The 22,994-nt window shown below is 38.2% G+C and overlaps 1 protein-coding gene and 1 long non-coding RNA gene across 2 annotated transcripts; one reads left to right on the forward strand and one right to left on the reverse strand.

Annotated features, from left to right (window-relative positions):
- Positions 1-1,113: 1,113 nt before the first annotated feature.
- On the reverse strand, positions 1,114-22,728 carry LOC137172029 (uncharacterized). The gene is made up of 3 exons (XR_010924864.1): positions 22,642-22,728; positions 22,423-22,532; positions 1,114-3,570 (listed from the first exon to the last, which is right to left on the reverse strand). It is a non-coding gene; the product is annotated as an uncharacterized lncRNA (long non-coding RNA).
- On the forward strand, positions 7,248-8,950 carry LOC137171921 (mast cell protease 1A-like). The gene is made up of 5 exons (XM_067576116.1): positions 7,248-7,354; positions 7,437-7,584; positions 7,727-7,859; positions 8,035-8,295; positions 8,400-8,950. The coding sequence occupies exons 1-5, from the start codon at positions 7,294-7,296 to the stop codon at positions 8,559-8,561; spliced, it is 765 nt and encodes a 254-aa protein (XP_067432217.1). The 5' UTR covers positions 7,248-7,293; the 3' UTR covers positions 8,562-8,950.
- Positions 22,729-22,994: the final 266 nt, after the last annotated feature.

Here is a 22,994-nt window from a genome sequence, read left to right on the forward strand (position 1 = left end):
CCTCATCTAATCTTCAGCTGTTCTCTTCCTAAATCACACAATGTACCCTCAAAGCATCTTGATGCATTGTTCTAATCATGTTGTCAGCTCACCAATGGACCAACTGCCACCAAACTATTAATTGAACTAAACTAAAATTGATGTTAAAGAGAGCCAACAAGAAATAATGCTATGTTACATGCTGCCTTCTTGTAATACGATAAAGCTTAAAGGTATCAGGTTCTTTCTAATAAAAATCCAACATGAACAATGAGGAAAAAAACTAACTTATGCAGGCCGGCTGGGCCGAGAGCTTTTTTTAAACAATGCAATCTATATCTCATTGACATCCCACTCGATCTTAATTTCCGTCTGTTCCTCTTTCAGCAAGTATCTACTTATAGCAGCAACTGAGGCAAGACTCAATTTCTGAGAAAGCACCCACTAGAATTCTATAAAGACACTGAATATTGACGGAGGATGCATACACATCTGCCAAGCTGCAACTATTTTTTTTTTTTTTTTAGAAATACAAGGAGAAATCTTGGCAAACATCTTGGCGAGAAAAAACAATTTGTATAAAAAGAGAGAAAGTCATATTCTCTCTTTTTGTTTGAGTAATATTCTCAAACAGATTACAATTATTCAATTTCTGCTGGTTCCAATACTTTATCGAAACAACATGCATGCATTATGCTTACTAAATATTTAATACAATTTCTAATCCAAGATGACACTGCACCATTACATCAAATACAAACATTTTAGATGTCTCATTTATTTTCGACATTTCCAAATTGTATCTTAAAGCTGCACAAATCAGTATTTTTACATTTAACATGGATCAAATGACTATGAGTAATGGAAAAGGGGTTGTTCATAGTGACAAACTGACAGAGAAAAATCACCCAACTCTGCACTCCTTCTCATGTCTACAAGGTGTTTTAGAATCTTTTAGCTCATTGTTTTGGTTTTACAACCTACAACTTCACTGTCTAAGTTCAGACCTAGACCCAGTAGTCAGCTGTTTTTTTTAAAGTTGGCATCTAGCTGGTGGATGTAGTGGAGTATGTAGCCGCTAAAGACAAGGTAAGGGGGCTGATATTTCCCCCAGGAATGACTGGAGGTAAAAAGGTGAGTGACTTAGATTTGTCAGGTTGCCAAGAGACACAACTCCAAATTAATGCCAATGTTGCTCCATGTTTGCTGGATGTGTAAATAGCATGTTAGTACATGCTAACATGTTATATACTTATACAGTAAAGTCATAAAATCTTTACTGTATAAAGTGATAATATGTCAATGTTGTGTTTACAGCTTGCTCAGCTGCCCCCAAATAGCCAAAAATAAATGAATCCAACTTTAAGTCCCCCCCCCTTCAAGTTGATGTGTCCATCCATGTAATGTCAGAGGTCAAGCGGGAAACAACCACATCAAGACAGGAAGAGTGAAGTTTGAATCAAAAGTAACGCTAGCCTATACAAATGGATAAAAGCCCCAAAAAGTGAAATTTTGGAATGGAAAAGGTCAGAGAGGAAAAGAAAAAAAAAATCTCATAGCCGATGCAGCAAAATGTTTTAAGTTAACACATTTAATCAAAATATTGATGCCACTGCCACACAAAATCCTGTTATCGTTAGCATGCCTAGCCGCGATGATAACATTAACAGTCCATCACCAAATGAATATGAGGAGGAAAGAGTCTGGACAGATAAGCAGGCTGATTCCAGTGGAGAGCAGAGGCAAGAAGAGGAGGCTGCTGAGGATGAACGAAAGGTGTGTGACAACCTCCCAGCAGGTGATACTGCTAAGGTTAGCTCATGTACTGACAGTGTTAACAGCGGAGTTCCCGACATGACCATCTCCGTTACGCAAGTGGCATGTGAGCGCAGCTTTTTAACTTTAAAATTCATCAAGAATAGATTACGGAGCACTACATCTTGATGCATTCATGCTTATGGCTACAGAAAATACATTCTTATGGCTTTGGACACTGATGGAATAACATAATCAACAGGATGGCAGAGAAGAGTGCCAGGACATGCTATTCTATTTACTGCTTAAGGCCGCTGTGCTATGCTGTTTTTGTAAATGATGTCAAGGCGAGAATGTTATTATGGCTCAGCTTATTACTCACTCTGGGTCCGCTCCAATGGGGTGCAGGCATGCTGCTTGTCACAGCCTGATAATAGCAGTGAATGAATGTTTAAATAGTGTCGGTAGCATGAAATCCTGACTGTTAAGCCTGATGTGTGAATTGCATTAGATCAGCTGTGAACACAAGGTCGGTTGATCGACCATAAATAGCTCTCACATTTCCAGATCATCATAGGAAAGCGTGAAAATTAAGTTTTGGCTCTTTTGTTTCATGATGACAGCATTGCATATTGTCATAGACTATATTCATGACATATAATTATGTCATATTTATTTTATTTGTGAAGTTACGGATTGTAGCAAAAGTGTGCTGAGAGCTGGGCTGCCCATATCAACTGTCAAACAAATAAAATCTTAAGTGCACCTCTTGGAGTGCCGACTTTCCTCTAGGCTATTTTTTGGCTATTTATTTATTACATTACTTTATGAAACCCTGTAAGTACACATGTTGTTGGGGTGCAAACTTGATATCTATTGCTTAGTTTATGTATGTTATAAATAGCCTGATATTGCTTCATAAGTGTGTATGTTGGAGAAAAACAGGGCCGGTCCAGATGACAATTGCCAAGGCCGAATTGCTTTCCAAAGACATCCTTCATAAAAAGGACTTGACAATAAAGTTGTCAGTGGTGTGTGATTCAGGAAGCATACCAACTGTCAACATAATGAAATTACAATAAATAACAACCTCTGAGTAAAGCTAATAAGATGGATTCTGTCCTTCAGTGAAAGCTGTTTTTTCATACTGTACAGGAATGAACAGCAGCGAATGGCTTCTTCTGAATAAAGGGAAACAAGTGATGGAGAAGGAAAAGCAAGGCAGTTATACTGTGTAAAGGGAAATTGTCTGTTAAACCCAGTTTATTTTGTCCTAAAACATCATTAATGAGAAGCAGGGATGTTGAAGCTGAAGGCACAGAGATTAGTGCTGACATACTGATTTCACACATTGCACGTTGTAATTGAAGATGACCTGGAAAAACACCACATCACAGCTAACTACTAATCATCCCTCCGCAGTGCACAGCATGCTAATCAGCTGGAAGACATTGTAGAGAGTGATGAGGATAAACGCAGCTGAAACAAAGGGGACGTTGTTGTGTCAGATTGATTGCTACAGTCTGTTACTAAGCTCAAGAAACACCACAAGGCACCCTTCTAACATGAATTTAAAGAAAAGGGAGATAAAGACGTGACTACTACTACTATTGCTACACTCACGCATAGTTGGGAAGTAGGGGTGGTGGGAACCAACTAGCAACTTATAGTCTCATTCTCGTTGTTGCACCCCAACAGAATTAAATTATGTCGAGCAGCGCAAGCTTACCAGGTGATGTGTTGTATTGATGTATGAGTGTTGGACTCAGCAGTGGCTTATGCAGCTGGATCCTGGTGAAATCACTTCCTCCTGATCACTGGGAGTGATGAGTTTGCCTACAGAGAGGAGGTAAGAGCCCTGACGTCATGGTGTCAGAACAACAACCTCCATCACAATGTCTGTTGTGTGGCAGATAAGAATTAAAATAGTTATGCAATTGTTTTCCTTGTATTCCATTTTTCATAACACATAATGTCATTGTTATTTCAGCTATGCTGCTGAGGTAATCAGAGTGAAGAATATGCGATACAAATAGTATAAATAGGTAATGCAGGTTCTGGTCTGTTTGGGATAATTGTGCGTCAATCTACTGGTAATGCCTCAGGGCTCCAGTAGGGGGAATCATGCTCCTCTCCCTCACTCAATACAGACAAGTGAAGGTGAGAGCTGTGTGCTGGTTTCTTCATGCCTCTCCCCTCACTATTCCCCTGTTTAAAGACACAACACAAGACTGTGGAGATAGTCAGCAGCTTCAGGTTCCTTGGGTCCAAATCAGGGAGGTGGTCTACTCACACTGAGTCAGTGGTGACAAACCAGCACCTCTTCTTCCTCAGGAGACTGAGGAGGTTTGGCATGGACAGGAGGATACTTCTACAGATCTACCATTGAGCGTGTCCTCTCTGGCTGCATCACAGCCTGGTATGGGAGCAGCTACAAGCAGGACCACAAAGTCCTGCAGAGAGTCATCAAAGCTGCTCAGCACATCGCCAAGTCTGAACTGCCATCCAAACAGGACCTCTGCACCCAGAGGAGCACGAGGAAAGCTGGAAAAATCATCAAGGACCCCAACCATTCCAACTATAGACTGTTTTCACTGCTACCATCAGGCAAGCAGTAGAGAGGCATCAGAGCCAGATCCAGCAGGCTCAGAGACAGCTTCTGTCCTCCAGCCATCGGACTGTTCAACTCTTGGGACTTTGTGAACATTTGTAGCACCCACACACCCACACACACATAGTCTCTCTCTCTCTTCCTCTCCTAACCCTAACCCCCCCTCCCAAACACACAAACTCTCTTCCCCAGTACATAATATTTATATTTTTATCAAGTACTCATCACATATCATTTATGTGCAATACACTATTAATCTATTTATCACCATGTGAAATACTATATATTTGTATATATTTTAATTTGTATCTCTCCTTTTTTTATAACTAAGTATTTTGTTATATACTCTAACTGGTACTAGAGCTCAAAGAAGCCAGATTTCACTGCCTTCAATGTTGCCATCTGCTGTGTTGCTTTGCATGTGACAATAAAAGCTCTTGAATCTTGAATGATTAGAGACCCTAACCCTAACCCTAACCCCTAACCCTAACCCTAACCCTAACCCCACCCTAACCCTAACCCTTTCAGTACCACCCATCACCCTAACCCTAACCCCACCCTAACCCTAACCCTAACCCTACCCTAACCCCTAACCCCTAACCCTAACCCTACCCTAACCCCTAAACCTAACCCTAACCCTAACCCCACCCTAACCCTAACCCTTTCAGTACCACCCATCACCCTAACCCTAACCCCACCCTAACCCTAACCCCTAACCCTAACCCTAACCCCTAACCCTAACCCCTAACCCTAACCCTAACCAATGAATGGCGGAGTAATATTTTTAGTGATGAGGCTTGTTTCATTTGAGCACAGCTAGGTGGGCTGTCATGCTGATTTGAGCACGTTCTAAATGTCTAGTTGACCAATCAGATTGCTCGGTCGGAACTACGTGTTGTATAATTTAGGCTTGTGACAGTGGCAGTGTAACTTGTGTAATTTCTCTCTCTCTCACACACACACTCTCTCACTCACTCAATCTCTCTCTGACTCACTTACTCACTCACTCACTCTCACACACACTCTCTCTCTCTTCCTATGCATATGTGTACAAGACCTATTAGAAGCAGCCACTTTGTTGTTAAAAGTGTTTTGTGGAGCCATGACATGTTAAAAAAACACATCAGTATTAAGAGCAAGCACTGTAGTTTTCCTAATATGTAGTCTATCTATTGAAGTAGTTGGTGCCCCTCCAATTTTTTACATATAAAAATGCCACTGTATACAGACATATCAAAATTTATTCCCTGGATCAATGCGATTCTCATGAGAAAGAATTGTTGAATGTAACAATCTTACAAACTGTGTTTGAGTTGTGCATGTATTAAATTTGATTGTATTATGGCTGTATTGCTTTGTCTAACTCACTTTGTCAGTTTGCTCTTTGACCTAAATGCAAAATAAAATCTCGATTCAAATTGTGACTTCTTTCATTAGTAGACACAAATGCAATCAGAGTAATTTTTTTAACAAGATGAACACACTGATCTTTTTCTAATGCATCTGTGAATGACTTCTGACTTTTCTATTGCTGCATGAGGTTCACAGATTCAGACCTCACAGCCTGCGCCTAAAAGGCCACACTGAGTCCAACACAAATCTCACAAGTGTTTATATATAGAATGTTTGCATAAAACTAACAGCATCAAAATTCAAAAAGTTTTATGACACAAAGATTTTCTGAAATTCTGAATTACGGGTATAATGATGCTCCTTTAGACTGCTAGCAGTGAAGTTATGATCAACAGTTTAAATCTAAATACATCATTTTCAGTTTCATTACACTGACTGTGAGAACATCACACTCACATCTGCAGCTGGAAACTTTGGTTTCTGTGGTTCATTTTTCATATAGTGCTTGAGTTGTGTTTGTCACGTATACCCACACAAAAGAACATTGTTGTATCTGTGTTCATCTTGTATAAAGCTTAACTGACTAGAGATCATCTAATGTGGTTATGCAGTATCCACAAAGCTGTCAGAGAAGGTAAACCAAAAGGGTATAACATGAACTAAATCTAGAAAATAAAAGTGCAAAAATGAAAAGGAACAGTAAATTGAATGAACAGTGCAGAAAGGAGAAAAGATTTGTGCAAATCTGTATTAAATGCATGACAAAGACTGGATCACTATTTTGTTTTTTTGACTTTTGTTTCAAGACTACGACACAAGCAATATGTCAGTAAATAAAGTGCGGAAAATAGGTCTTACAAATGTGCTTGTGTGATATGTAATCCACTATATCTGTCACTGAGAGGACTGTTACTGTGTTTACTGTGTTGTCAACCTAACTACCTGGCTTCAAAATGAGACAAAAAAGAAGCTGCAAAAACAGTTTTTCCTGTAAAACTTAATTTCATCATTTTGTGGTTTGCTTAAAAAGTACAATATATCACCAACAATATCCATAACTACCAGACGAAGCACACTTCCCTGAACTGTCTGCATCATTTGTAAAAGTCTGTGGAACATTTGTACAATTTTCCTAGCAAAATTTCGCAATCACACCACATTAACAAAACCACTTAGATTCATCTAACTAAAGTTAATTTCAAGATGGCTAAGTAGTATCTTAACAGTTAGAGAAGGTCTTAAAATGTCCAGAGAGACTGAACATGTCATAGATGCAGAGAGGTAAAAATGGTGAATGAATAGATGGATTAATGTGTGTTAAGCTCATCACATACTGATCACATAATGTAAGTGCCTCTAACTGTTGAGGCAGCAGAACCATAAGCACTATATTTACTGTAACAATGGCAATACTGCATGATCATGACTCATGCACTCATCACTACAAGTCAATTAAAGTTGCACTGTTGCAAAGAGGATGTGACTAAATATGTGAAGGTGGTACATGCAAACCACAGGGTCGCTTACTGAGGAAACTGCTTTATAAAAGGGTCTATGTTACACTCCAAACACCAAAGGTTGTTTTACCTGCTGGTATGATGCATAGTCTGCATACATTTCAGTTTTTTCTTCTCCTGGCATGTCTAGGACGAAACAGTAAGATGGCTGAATCTAATTATTATTCTCCAGAGTGCAAATGGGACATTAACTCATCCTTTTTTTCCTGTTGTCTTTTCAGCACTGGGGAGTGAAATCATAAATGGGAAAAAGGTCCCGGAGAACTCAATGCTGTATATGGCCTCCGTACAGAACGACGGATATCATGTATGTGGAGGATTCCTTATCCATGAGGAATTTGTAGTCACTGCAGCGCACTGTGATGACTGGTGAGTTACCTTTTCTCTTCAAGAAATCCTTAATTCATGTAATTAAAAATCAAATAAAAATTTCAGTTTTATATATTTTGTTTACTTTTTGGTACGACTTAAGAAAAAGCTACTGACAATGTTTCAATGATCACTCATTTAGGAATCCTACAAGTGTTGTTCTTGGCACCCACGATCTCAATAACGTTGATAACACGATGAGATACAGAGTAAAGAGATGCAAACATCCATCTTACAGTAATATTGAATCTGGTAATGACATCATGCTCCTCAAAGTAAGTAGAAATTTCATTAACTGTCTCAGGCAAAATCACATGTTTTTACTGTAAAAAAAAAAAATTAATACTTATTTTATAGCATACTTATGTGAACATTAAATACTAGAAAAGACACATTTTATAGCACAATATAAAATTTGTCTTTTTATATAAAATCTGTTTGTGTCTCCAGCTGTCTGAGAAAGCTCGACTGGGCAACAGAGTACAACCAATTCAGCTGCCAAAGACTGAGATGAAAATGAAAGATAAAGAAAAGTGTCATGTAGCTGGATGGGGTCAAACAGGAACTGGTAAAAGTGTCGCTGTGCATCTGCAAGTGGTGGATGTGCCTATCATTAACCTGAATGACTGTAAGAAGATATGGGCTCCATTTAAGCTTCCTGACAATGTTATTTGTGCAGGTGGAGATGACACAAAGAAAGGATTCTGTCAGGTATGTTTTATGTAATTTTATAGAAAAGGGTTTCTGGTTTAAAATAGTACAAACATCTTTAATCAAATAATGACCAAACAAATAATGATACTTCTTGCTCACAGGGTGATTCTGGTGGCCCTCTGGTGTGTGGTAAGGTGGCAGTAGGTGTTGTGTCTTTCAACAACGACAAGAACTGTAAATACCCAGATGTACCCAACGTCTATACAGACATATCCAAATATCTTGACTGGATCAAAGAAATTCTCAAGAAAAAGAACTGTTAAACGCACTGCAACAATGTGCATCAGCACATTTGTTTTGTTCAGGTATTGCTGTGTTTAATTCACTCTGTCAGTGTCTGCTCTTAAACTGAAATGCAAAATTCAACTAAGTTTCAAATTTCAAATGCTGTATTTTGTTTCCAGTTGTTACAAGATGAGACACAGACGATATTTCAGTGAAAAAAATTCATTCCAAAAAATATTTCTGAAATGTTTCAGGGTATGTTTGATGTAGAATATACAATATATGAATTCAACAATATATAAATTCCTTCTATAGTTCCTGTGGCTGATCTGTAGCAGAGATGTGCAGAGAGCTCAGTATTTGCATTTTTGTCTGTATTTGTTGAGGCAGCAAAATTATTTGTATTTGTATTCGAATAAAAGTGGAAAGAGGCTTAAAAATCCTGTTTTTGTTTTTATTACACTTTTAATTTTAGAAAATTAAAGTGTTACAATATGTGTTCATGAATAAACTACCTTATGAAGAAGGTCCCCACACTGGGTCTCAAACTGGAGTCTCCCAGATCATAGATGACTGCGCTGACTACTGAGCTAAAACTTTACTCATCAATCTACTTATTTATACACCCGTTACACAGAGACAGCACAGCGTGTAACATGTAGGGAGGAACTTCAAAAGTCAATTCTTGCTTTGCACTTTTCATTTATTGCCTATTTTTTTTTACAACCTAACTTTGTGGAAAGTAGAAGGGGAACAACAGGTTATGGAGAGTCCTTTGGGAGCACTTTGCATGTGTCAGAAGTTCAGCTTTATCTCTGGGGAGTACCAACTCTGGGAGTGATGTCCAAATAAGAATATGTGTGTCATGTAGTCATTTGTCATTTGTATTTGAGCACACTCTTGATCTGTAGTTGATGAACAATGTTATAAGCAAACTTGAAGCTGGAAACTGTGGTGTTTGTGGTTGTCTAGTTTGTCACAGAATTGCACACAGAAGAATTGTCACAGAAGTGCTTGTGGGTTGAAGTAAACCCACACCAAAGTACATTGATGTTTTGTCTTTTGGTTTCACTTTAGTCCTCACTTCACTTATTAAATTCATATTACTAAGGTTTGTTTCATGTGGCAGGGTAGGTCCCAAAAACAAGGTTTCAAAAGTGGTCCTCTGGTGTGCATCTGGGCTGCCCTAGCATTGGGCCCAGTGTCTGCACCCAGAGATGAACCAGCATAACTGGGCCAACTCTGACGAGTCATTCTTCCATTTGTTATATATTGTTCGTTACAACAAATATATGCGAACCATGGTTTCTGGTGTTTAAGGGTGCTGCCACCTGACATTTGGCTTGTTTAAGCTGGTGTTAAAACTGTCAATCAAACTGTGAACCAGACTGAGTAGGTCCCGAAAGGAAGGTCTCAAGATGCTTCCAAGCGAACTCTGGTGTGGGTTCACTTGAGGTCTGAAAGCAAAGCAGACCAATCACAGGATGTTGTGATAGCAAGTGCTTTTAGCATGAATTCAAAAGCTAAATGAGTTAGTTATTTCTTGATGAGCTCTTTTTGACACCAGAGAAGATAAACAAAATGTAAAAAGCTGGTATGAACAGGAACCAGACTAAAACTAAAAGAGAGCACCCTTAAAAAAACATTGTCATTGAACATAAACCAGGCAGAAATGATGTTTCCCTCAAAATATAATTGGCAAAACATCAGTAGTGTATAAACTTAAATTCTAGGAAAGTTTTGTTCCGATATTTAAAGGAAAGTAAACTTTTAAAAGCTGTTTTCAAACTGGACTTTCTTTTTTTTTTAGAGTACATATACTGTATATTTTGGGCTCTGTGGCTTTCACCCACTTCATACTGGGATAAGCTGCAGCCTCAAGTGATCCTAAATTTTAAAAAGTAAGCAGGTAAATGGATGGAAGGATATTTTAGTCCTTTCCTATTCCCAGAAGTAAATTAGCAGCGAGCCAGGTGAGGCTGAGGTTGCAGAAAATTTATAGAGTTCAAACCACACTAACACACGATCCTTTAATGGAAGACGTGACATTATTTTTCAACTACTGTATTTCTATCCAAGATAATAGTTATGGCTTTAATTATGCAGCAGAGCCCCTCAGGCACCCACAGCGACACCTAATTAGATTTAGTACCACTTAAGTAAATGTAAAATAAATGTTCCAGAGAGTCATCCTGCTGTTTGTACAGTGCTATCTCCAAATTGGATTTCACAAACAGCCATTTTCACCTAATGACAGAAACGCCCATCTAATGTGCTGATGTGCAAGTACGTTTTTTAATCTCTTTTCATTCCACAATGAGTCTTACATTTTGCCACGGCATTCTTCTGAACAGAGGAGAGGGCTACTTGTTTGAAATCTGCTGCTATCTGCACTGTATTATGATTTTCTTTTTTTAAGACGTATATTTTAGTAATAGCGCAGCAAGCTAGATACAAATAGAGCCATTCACTCCGTCTGCAATAGACTGCTCTCAACCAGTGTGACTCATCCTCCGACCTGCAGCCTCTCGCTCTCTCTTGCTTCATCAGATTATTGTCAGTAATGATAACCTGCTATTGCTCTGTTTAAGCCGCAGTGTTTTGAGGGGGTTTAATTTGTTCTAATGGAGCTGTCGGCTCACCTTCTAGTGGCTGGGGTGGAATAAATTGCTTGCTTGGGCGTACATGTGCATATTCAGATAGAAGTAGTTTGTTAAAGGGAAAAACCCACATAAAATGTTGTAAAAGTCAGCTGAGCTGCAGAGCTGTTCATTCCTGTGTGAGAGACCAGAGCAGTTATTGGATATGGAGTATTGTGAGACTCCTTAATCATTCTCCTCTTTGAAAACAAATGCATCCTTGGCCAGCAAGATGTTCTTGATCTTCTGTCCTTCTGACTGCTAAGATATGCATTATAGAAGACCATTGAATATGACATGAAAAAACGGCTTCACTTTTTCACTCCTTTACTCATACAACTCTGATATTTGCCTCACCAACATGTACTAATATAACCAGAGTGTAGACTTTCCAAGTTCAAGTCTGAAGAATGGATTATAGTTTTCTGTTTGAGTTCACCAGATTCTTTTTTATTAATTTCTTCCCTCTGATCTGAAAGATTGTTTTTTTTTCTTTTTAATTTAACATTCAGATTCGCAGGAGAATATTTCTGAATATTTCAGATCCCCTTTTGGATGCATCACATCCACACAGTTCACCGGGAGCTGCTCTATGTAGCCACAGTCTGCTGGCTTTTGTCCAGCAGGTTTGCAGTTTTGTTGCTTGAGGGCACTTCAGCAGTAGATGTTGAAGGTTGAGAGACTTTGCTCATCCACATTTTTCTCAGCTGGTCTGTGTGGTCAAGTTTAAGACCTTTTGACATACACCCACCAAATGTATCTGCATTGCCCACACACACCCACACTCACCCACATATTGCACCCTTATAAGATCCCACATTAAGACTTTTGTCCTTCAGTCACCAGGGGGTGGTGTTATTCTGTCTATTTCTCCTGTCAACATGCTTTACGTGAATGTTTTATATTATATCTAGGGATATACTGTATATTCCCCTCCTGCACTGCCATACATCAGATGGCTTTGTGCCATACAATGTAATGCAGACCTTTGCAGATGATGCAAAGTATCATTAGTGGGAATGCTGCTGAATATTTGTTCGATGTGCGTGCCAGTGTGTGTTCATGTGTAGTGTAATGTTGCCAGAAGCTCTTTTTTTATACTGGCGCTGTACTGTGGAACAGCCTGTTATTAGAAATGAAGTTGACAAAAATAAGAGGGATTTTCAGAGAGATTATTTATAGAGTAAGGCTACAGATTTTTAATAAACATTTTAGTTGAGCTATGAATGTTTTGTTGTATTTAAGTGTGTTGATGTGGCTGATGTATTTTTGTTTTATTGTTTCATTTCTGTTGTTCACTTTCATGAAATGTGTTTTATCACCTTGGGACCATGTTGGAAACAAGTGTTCTCAGTCCTTGTGTTTCTTTCTTAGTTTTGCATTGTTGCAATTAAAAAGTTATACAAAGTGGAAGACCTCGGATCTCCTTGTCTGTCATTCTTGCTGAAGTTTCTCCCTTTATTTTGCCACCAACGATTTGAGAGTCTTACAGAAGGACAGCAAGTGCCTGAGTGCCAGATTTTAAAACCCTGTGAGACAAATTTGTAATATTGGTTAATAAAAATAAAATTGATGCTCTAGTGATATTTTATATTAACAGAAGGTTGAAGTTCTATGTAATGTCAAAGCTGTCATTGGTTGTGTTTTAGTGTCTTTCAGCTTGTTGTTTTGGTTATGTTGCCAGTAACTTTACTGTTACTTTACTTTCAGCAATAAATAAATAAATAAATAAAGACAAACCCACCTGCTCAGCACCAAACAGCAGACAGATAAATTAGCAACGAGCTGGTGAACACAGTGGAGATTTAAGCACAAGCCATATATTTCCCTCAGGAGCTGCTGTAAACCAAGAGCTGAAAGTGTAGAAAATATTGAACTTACATTCATCTGATACCTGTAACTCTAAATGAATGTTAATGTTGAACCGAATCTGCCAAATGAGTAAATAAGCCACTGTTTGCTAACACTTTGGCCATATCAGCTCTAAAAAATATCAATCAGTCAAATGAAGGTTGACTTTGATATGCATGTTGTGTAATTCTTCTTTTGCACAGTGTAGAGTTTTAAGATATATTGTTGAGTTTAATTGAGTCTAATAAACCTAAGGGGTGTTCTTAAGCACAAGTGAACTGATGTAGCACTGGCTTTTTTGTGAAGGAATGATTCATGAAAAAAAAAAAAAATTGCCATGTTCAAAGAATGAGCTCAGTCTCAGTCCTTGGTAGCTTAGCTTTTTGTTTTTTCAAAGAGAAAAGTCACTGCAGTTACTGTATATCAAATCAGGAAGTGTAATGAAGTGGATAACCTGCATTACATCAAGGTGCTCATTGGTGGCTTGGACACTTAGTAGTATGGTCTGCCTGTGATGTTTATATGAATAAATGAATCTTTCTGTCTGAAAGTGTCAGCTGAGAGCCTAAAATAGAAAAAAAAAAAATAGACAGCCAATTTAGCCAAAGAAAACCCAGCCAATTAGCTCAGAGCATTCACCAGCAGCGGCATCCAGGCGACGATGGCCTCGGTATCACTTTCTCACAGGCTGACAGATCGTCTGTGTGATCAAGGTGTGTGTGTGTGTGGTGAAGGGGCGTACTGCATCTTTGTGAATGCGTGCGTGCCTGCAGCAGACTGCTCTTAGACACCCACACTTTCTCCTTATCTAAGTCGTGACCATTTGTCTGTTTAAAATATAGAGTATTGCATGAGTCATGAGTGTGTGTGTGTGTATGTGTGTGTTAGTGACGAGAGAGAAACCAATATCATGATTGCCTTTGTGAGTGTATGTATCATGTGTGCTTTGTTTACTTTGCTGGAGCCTCTTATTCCTCATTTCCAAGTCCATGAGATAATGCGTAATGAAACAATAACCAAGCCTGTAATCAAACAAAGGCAGCTGAACCTATCCATAATTGCTTTGTGGGTCTGACACCACATGCTGATGGTAAGGATGTAGAATTTTTTTAGTTGGCTCTGGGAATAGCACTGTCCAAAGAGGACTGACCTTTTAGACAAAGACAGATGTGACACTAACTAGAGGTCTCTGTCGGGCCTGTAGATTCATACATTTAAAAATGTCAGTACTGTAACCCAGTGTGGCCCATATTCCTTCCTCATCCTGTGGAAACAGGGAAAGATGTGACATCCTTTCTGACATCAGAATACGGGAGTGCCGTGTCAAACAATTTTTGTGACTGTCCAAAGCAGACAGTCCAACAAGACCTTGCATACTCTTTTTTCAACAACTGAGTGAGACACCATGAATGCCTTCAAAGAGAGACTGTTCTAAAGTGTGACAGCAGGCTTTTCGTGTAGCCTTTGAGTGTGGCTGTTGAGAACAGCTACAAAGACTTTTATCTTCAGATGTTACTAGTTTCAAGCCTAATCCAGCCTTTGACCTTACGACATGGAGGCTCATCTATTCTCTCAGTTAAGGTTACCAGCCATTACTCAACACACTGGTTTGCCAGCATGTTGGTGTGGTAGCACCAATACCCCAAAACAAACAGGCCACAAAGATGCTTGTAGATGCATACTGTATGATGTCTTCAGTTTAGACTGAAATTAGCCCTGCGTTAAAATAATGGGGCTGCATTGGTGGGAGTATGATGCTTCAGGTACTGGTGAGACATGAAATACAATCCAAGAGGTCCAGTTTGAGTAACAGATCTCAGACACCAAAACATGGCACCATGGTTTATAATACTATGAGACAGCAAGTAATCTACCAAGATTGTGCTTGGCCTGAATGTGGCCTTACTCTCTGTTGCAAGGTTGTCAAACCTAAACTTTTCATCATGCATAGGTACCATTTCAGTTATAATTAAGACTAAAATTTGCACGTTAGTGTATCCCTATAAAAGGTAAGGCTAGTGATATTCTATTTTTTTCTTACTGTCAACAAATCCCATGAAAAAAACAACACCAAGAACAATTGATCCTATTAACAAGTGCTGTCTGTGTTATTCCTTTACAGCCATAGAGCTCCATTGTCGTCTAAAAATTATTAAATAGTATAATTAATAAAGTATTAAGTATGTTCATTAACATGAACATGGGAACTGTAGTTTATTTTGAGTCAATCCCACATAAAGTATACCTTCCTGCTGCCTTGAAGTCCCCCTCAACTCAAAAATGTGTTCTTCATATTGTTTCCTGACTGTGACGTTTGAGCTTCACTGTGCAGAATGATGTACGTGCAGAGTTTGACACTAGAAGGCTGTTTTCAAATTAATCTGCCGAAGGAAAAAAGTTTTTCTGTGCTCACAAAAAAATCTGAGGTTAGACATGTACCCATGAGCAGGATTTGTGACATCACAACTAGTTTGGAAGCCAATTATGGTCCAATATGCAACTTACACAATAGACTTTACAGTGAAGTAGGAGACAACTTTTGAAATGAAAAATATTTACATATTCATGAATTTAGGATTTTTTTAATGAGGAAGAAAGTGTCAAATTTTCACTAGTTATCTGAAATTCTTTGTGTAAAACCCATGTCAGACACAAATTAGTCCAATCAGAGTATTTTTACATATCTTTAAACATGCCTGGAAGGGATCTTTAAATATTTACTAGTATTCCAAATGAAGCTGTATGGGAAGGGTTTTTTTTTTTTTCAGCTCAGCCTTTATTCCTCTATGATTGAATTTCTGCTATTTCCTACTGTTCTGACGCTTCAGTTTTTCCCCATACTGTCAGTCACTCACAAATCTGACATCACCATACAGTACTTGACCAATGACCTTTCTGCCCGCGTTCCTTGAGGCAATCACTCCTTTGATGCTGCTCTTCAGCAATTCTGTCCTTCAGACCCATTATCGTGACCTCCCCATCATCACCATGACCTCCAGACTGTTCAGCTAGATCCAACTGAGGGCTTCCATCAACCACCTGCTGACTCTACTCCACCACCACAAGCATTAAGACTCTGGGGGATCCTGTCATATCTCCTGTCTTTACGGGGCTGTGATAAAGATGTAGACTTTAATCACCAGTCTTTCCATGTTGCTACCTTCAATTATGTTTATACACTGGTCTTTGAAATCTGCAGCTGAAAATAGACCTAAAAATATTCATTTTCTAAAAACTACATATGTCAGCCTTTCATTTTTCAATACAATTATAACAATTATAAGTAAAACTTTTCTTCTAGTCTGGTAAATGTGACTTTCAAGTAGCCTCCAGTGCCTTCTTGTTTTTCACAGATGACACGTGTAGGTGTTACGTACATGCATCAGCTCTAGATATGATGATTGACTTGACCACCTGATTCTGAAGAAACACGTTCCACCGACAGTGCTGATGAAATTGCAGGTTTCAACAGCTTCGCATATAGCATTACATTAAAGTTGAGTTAAACTAATTTAGTAACATGATACCCACAAACACCCACAGTCGGTTGTCATTATTATCTCTTTCTCTCCTGGCATTCATGTTCTCTGCATCAGGGTTGTTTAATGTCAAGTCTATTTTAATTTATTCACTTCTTCATTTTCTTTCTTTTTTGGTGTTACAGTCTTCTCTGAGGTTTTCTCTCTGTGCACTTCAATTCTAATTATTTGTTATTGTGAAGAGTCTTTTTATAAGAATCGTAGAGTTTCTTTGCCTCCCCCTCACAGCTTAAATTTCTTATCAAAGTTAAAGAATTATTAGTTATTGATGTAGATTGCAGAGATGGAGGGAATCTCACCCTTACAAATGGAAGGGCGGTAACTTGAGAGAAGCATTGTTCCCCTGTGTGCGCGGTTGGGCAACATGTGGAGGTGGGTTCAGACAAAGTTTAAAGAGGTAATCCACAAGAATTTATGTTGTCTTTGTTTTTAGTGCCATTGCGCTGCAGCACTTTACGCTTGTTAAACTGTGTGGGCTGCACTGTGATGCTCTTTTCTTTTGATTTGCTGTTTAAAGTGAGTTGTTGTTCGTGGCGCTCACTATATTACAGAACATTTTGTATCATTGTGTTATATGTAAATATGGATTATTAGTCTAAAATATCCATATGCATTTTGTGGTTAGCAGCTTAAAGAGTCAGTTCACCAAATTACAAAACATATCTTTTTACTTAAAGCTGCACTAATCGATATTTTTATATTAACAAAGGACCAAATACTTATGTGAAAGGGCTCACTTGTACTGTGATAAAAACAGAGAATTATCACTCAACTCTGTAGTTCTCCTCAGCTCTAAAGAGTGTTTTAGCGTCTCTCAGCTCATTGTTTTTGTTTTGGTCAAGTCTTAATTGTTCTACCTCTACAGATCTGCCTTGTTTTCAGGGAGAGCAGGAAGTTAACAAGTTTATTAGCTGGTAGAACATTTAAGTGAGCTAAAGAGCTGCTTTAACATGCTTTAACATGTGCTTTAACATCTAGTGGTATCAAACTGTACAAATAGTTTTGGTTTTATTTTCTCAGGTTTTAGTTTTTTTTCTTCAAGGTATTTACAGGGATTATTTTTGCAATAGTAAGTAGTTCCAATAAAACGCTCAGAGTTCTGAGGATTTTTGTAAGTAACTAGGACTGGAGAGAGAATTTTCAAATTCATTTTTTAATGCTGTGAGCATCACAAATAAAATTCGAAAAACCTCCATAGTGTTGGAGGCAGAAACCTCAGAGAGAGATTTACAGTACCAATCTCAAATTTGAACACACTTTCTCATTTAAGTGGGAAGGTATGTCCAAAATTTTGGCTGATGCTGCACTTCTCAACACCAAAAATAAAAAAAAAAAATGTAAAAAAAATGAAATATATGTATGGCTAGATAGCACTACAGAATATATGTTGTTTTGTAAATTGGGTGGACCAACCCTTTAACATTTAGTGACTTTAACTGTAATCTCATTACATGTAGTTACAAATAAACAATAGTCAAAGTACTCTAGTTACTATTAAAGACAATATTAAGAAACTAGCTACTTTTAAACAAATAACCTTTCTAAACATTGACTCTGAGTACATGAACTAAGAGGGACAAGAAGATAAAAGTGTAAAGGTTACATCCTGAAAGTGTTCATGAGGATGTGGGTGGGTGGCAGCATAGGCGAGGCTGACAGGGCATGATTTGGCACCGGTTGATGCCAGATGGGCTTGACAGCATGAACCTCAAGGCAATAGCCAACCTGCCAAGGACCATCTTAGTGGCACTGCCACTCCACCAATTTCCTGTCCTACCAACAGGCATCCTTCTGGATGGCTCTGAACCACACAGAAGCATCGCCACAGGTACAATTTTTTTTCTTACGTCATGATGGCCGATTTGGTTTTTTGAACAGTTTGTATGCTGGCTCATTCACAAGAGAGCAGAGGGACAAACGAGAGAAAGCTGCTGATCCGGACATGACCAAATAAACCACCCCCTGGACGCACATGAATGCGCACATACACAGAGTGTACACACTTTAACATATATGAATCCATACTTAATGTCTCCATCACCCCTGTATCTTCTTTGAATGCTCATTCCTTAAAGGGGACCTATTATACTCATTTCCAGCTCTATATTTTTATTCTGGGACTCCACTAGAGTAGCTTCACAGTTCAAAAAAATTTATCTTATACTGCTCCGTTATGCAGCTCTTCAGTTCAGCCTCTGAAACAGGCAGCTCCTAGTTCTAGCCTCCTGTCCCCCTCCTGGTGAGCCTACTCTGTTCTGATTGGTTAGCTTCTGAAAGCTGTGTCACGGCCAGAGGCTATGTAAACCAACTATAGTAGCAGGATTTCACTTCTTTTTCTCTTCGTTTGCACCTAATGTCAACTTCTCAAATCCATCCGTACTTGTTACTAAAAGTAAAGTGAAGATGCTTACAAAAATATAGCTATGCATTGTTTTTATTTATCATTTACCTTCACAAAGTTCAGTAAACTGAAGAAACCTAAATGAAATCAATATTTGGTGTGACCACACATTTCCTTTAAAACAATACCAGTTCTCCATGGTAGACTTGAAAACAGTTTTTCAAAGTATTTGGCAAGTTGGTTGTTCCTGCATCTTGGAGAAGTTGCCACAGTTCTTCTGTGGATTTAGGCGTCTCAGTTACTTCTGTCTCTTCATGTAATCCCAGACTGACTCCATGATATTGAGATCAGGGCTCTGTGGGGGCCAAACCATCTGTTGCAGGACTCCTTGTTCTTCTTGTTGAAGATGGAGATAGTTCTTTATGACTAGCTGTTTGTTTGGGGTCATTGTCATGCTGCAGAATAAATTTGGGACCAATCAGAAGACTCCCTGATGGTACTGTGGATAAGAATCTAAACAATAAGATATATAAGACGGTAAGATATATTTTGGCCAGTAAATACTGGCTGTAACCTGCTGTTGCAGCTGTAAAATGGTGGATACATTGTTTTGAGCATTACAAAACCCGCACAAAATGACTCATTTCACTATCAGAGTTTGATCCATTCAGTCATAACTTTTGGAAAGTCTATGATTAATAGCCAACACAGGAATGTTGCGCCAGACATGAGATTTAAACACTCTGTATACTGTGAAATACAGAGAGATTTATCTAGTGGTGATATGCTTAATCAGCATTGTGTGAACTCGTTTGGCAAGGGCTTTAATGTAACGGACATTCATTTATATGTAAAAGTTTCGCACTTCAGGTTTAACACAAGTATACTATTCAAAGAAGTATACGTAATGGTGGGGGATACACACAGTGTACATACAATAACACATCTGCATCCACACTGAATGTCTTCTTCACCCCCTAATCTTCTTCTAACACTCTTTCATCTGAGGCAGGTTTATTTAGGTAGCACATTCCAGCAACAAGGCACTTCAAGGTGCTTTGCATGAAACATTAAAAGCATCGAGACAAAGTGCAAAAGAAACACGCAATGAAATATATTGAAATATATATTTAAAAACAGTCATTAAAAAGCTGAGAGTAGAAACAAAAACAAGCTCAAATACAATAAGACAGGTATAAAATACAAGAATAAAAGTTACAGCGCAATGTGAGAAATTAATAATTATTTGATTTAATAAAAGTCTTCAGCTTTGATTTAAAAGAACTGAGAGCTGCAGCAGACCTGTAGTTTTCTGGAAGTTTGCTCCAGATATGTGGAGCATAAAAACTGAACGCTGCTTCTCCATGTTTAGTTTTGACTCTGGGGACAGAAAGCAGACCTGTCCCAGACGACCTGAGAGGTCTGGACGGCTCATAACGTAGCAGCAGATCACAAAGACACACTGTTAAACAAAGTTACATTAATGTCAACCTAATGGGGATGCAGCAGACAACAATATCCCATTCCCACTAAAACCTTGGTCGATAATTAAAATATTTTACTAACAGCACTACTCATCCATCCTTCTCATTACTCATCTCATAGAGGCTACAGTTTCATTCAGTGCATATATCTAAAGGTCACAGGCGAAAAAATAACATTTGGTTCATGTAGTGACGGCTTAATGGCTTTCATGTCAAAGCTAATGACAAGCAAAATTAATACACCTAATTTCAAACCATAAACAAGCAAAGTACCTCTAATGTCAAAGCAAGCCTTTATTTCCTATTAACCTGTAGACCTCACATCCTTTCAGAAACACATTTGGGATCATGTCATCTTGGGTTACTGTGCCTCATGTAAATCATTGGAATAGATATACAGTAGTTCATGAAGAGACGGGAGGCATTCAAAAGGTCTCTGTCTGTGTGATGTAATGATATTGTGTTTCAGATGAGATGAATAAGCGATGATCTTATCATGATCTTATCAGTCTGATTTTATTCTATGACTTATGCATAAGATGTGTTATTTTTGATCCGTTGACATATTTGTAATTGGTCATTATTGGTGATTATCTTTCCACGAATAGACTTTTTAGATAATATTGACTTGTCTTCACTGTTTTTTTTAACCTATAACAATAAGAAACTGTTTATATAACCTTATCCTAATTTGCTACTTCTAATGATTTAGTAATGCAATGTTCTTGATATTTTCTATTGTGTGATATTTATATACTTGCGCCATACTTTGACTTTTAAATTCTGCATTCTTTGATTTATCTGTAGGTTGAAAAATTAATGAGGTTATCTTGACAATTGTGTTGTACAATTGGAGGAGCTCATTACAGGGATTTGTTTATGGTAATGTGTATGGATTCCAAGGAGGTGCTTCTGGCACCCAGCATCACCACTGGTGTGTGGGCTTTCTTTGTTCTTTTATAATTTGAATAAAAAACTGCAAAACATGCACAAGAAATGTTACAAATCAGTGTAAATAATATCAATTTCTGCTGTCATCCATACTTTACACCAGCTGAAACATATGCACCCCACAACTGCTTCAACTTCCTGCTGATAAACAATCACCAGCTCTGCTGACCCTTAAGGAATTTGCATTTATGTGTCTTCTGTATGTGTGTGTGTATATGTACAGTGGGTGGTTGAATGTGTGTGTTTTTGTGCATGCCTATCCTCTGCACAAAGCGTCTCATTGTTACCGATTACAGTTGCGTGTAAGATCCTTTTATAGCTCTCATCCACCTCCCTCCCTCCCTCCCTCCCTCCCTCTACGATTGTTCCCACTGTGTGTGTATTGAAACGCTCACACTATCCATTATTGAGGGCTGCTATCTTATATTTGAGTGACCTTCTTACACAAATGAAGACACACAACAACTTGAACCACGCAAATAATCCTTTATGCCACAGCAAGGCACAATATCACCTTCACTGCCAGTGCTTTCAAACACGATTATGTCCCCAGAATCAGGTTATCTCAGCATTGGCTTTACTACTTAAAGGCTCTTCTGTGGCTGTGACACTAAAAATGTCATTTAGCAGCACCATAGGGCATTCAGTCTACAGCAAATTGCATAAGCATGTAAACATGTTTTGGTTATGCTCTGGAGAAGGGTGTTGGGGCATTTAGGAACATTTAACCAGTGGTAAAATGAACAGATGGAGGCTCGTTACCTCAGCTTCAGCCCAAATGAGATATCAAAATGAAAAGACAGTGTCAACATGCTCTTCATCTTTGGGAAAAAAACTAATGAATTGCTGACGTACAAACGGCAACAATGGTGTAATCTTTTAATAACCATCTTTAACCAGACTTATTAAGAACATATTTAAAAGCTACCTCATCGATTCACATAATACCACAATGGTTCAAACACACAATAATAAAAGAGAATCAAAGATGAAAAACCCAGACTGCAAAAATAACATTGGAGATAGCTAATGCCGTAACTGCCACAAACAAACCCTGAGCAGAAAAAACTAAAACAGGAAAAATAGTGCCTTACCCTTTTAGATGAACTTGGATGCTTTTAATCCAACCACAAGCGATCTTGGCAAGGTCTCAAAAAATGTCAGACAATGTGTTGGTTCTACATCAGAGTCCTGCATTTTAAGCCTGAAAAGGATATGAGTTGAAGAAGCACAAAAAGTGGGTGTTGGATAATAAATATATTATAGTAAAACTTAAATAATAATAATTAAATGTAAGTTTTTAATCCTCTAACCTGCTTTGTGTGTCGGCTCTGTCTTCTGCACCACCTGGAATATGAGAGCCACTTCAATCAGGTGCGTTACTAACAGTGTGCTGCTCAATATTATGAGAATAAGCAAAAAATATTAATTTTAATGGTATTTCCTGAATTACCTTTGTTTTAAAATATATTATCTTAATTTCACATGTGTGAAATGGATCAAAACATTCACTTTAAACCTACCATCTAACCCAATAGGGTTGAACCAAATAATTAGATGAAACGAGTATCCAGTAAGGCTAATGTACTTTTTACGAGCATGAGTATCATCCAAGTAAAATGTGTCAATATCCGTATTCGTAATGGAGGAAAATGCTCGTTGGGAA

The sequence above is a fragment of the Thunnus thynnus genome, chromosome 20, assembly GCF_963924715.1.
Source record: "Thunnus thynnus chromosome 20, fThuThy2.1, whole genome shotgun sequence".
NCBI classification, from domain to species: domain Eukaryota; kingdom Metazoa; phylum Chordata; class Actinopteri; order Scombriformes; family Scombridae; genus Thunnus; species Thunnus thynnus.

Bases quoted from the DNA above. Each gene is read 5' to 3' on its own strand.
- LOC137171921 (XM_067576116.1), top strand. From the start codon at position 7,294: ATGATGCATAGTCTGCATACATTTCAGTTTTTTCTTCTCCTGGCATGT. The intron at 7,355-7,436 runs GTAAGATGGCTG...TTGTCTTTTCAG, and splicing joins GGCATGTCTAGGACGAAACA to CACTGGGGAGTGAAATCATA. The intron at 8,296-8,399 runs GTATGTTTTATG...TCTTGCTCACAG, and splicing joins CAAAGAAAGGATTCTGTCAG to GGTGATTCTGGTGGCCCTCT.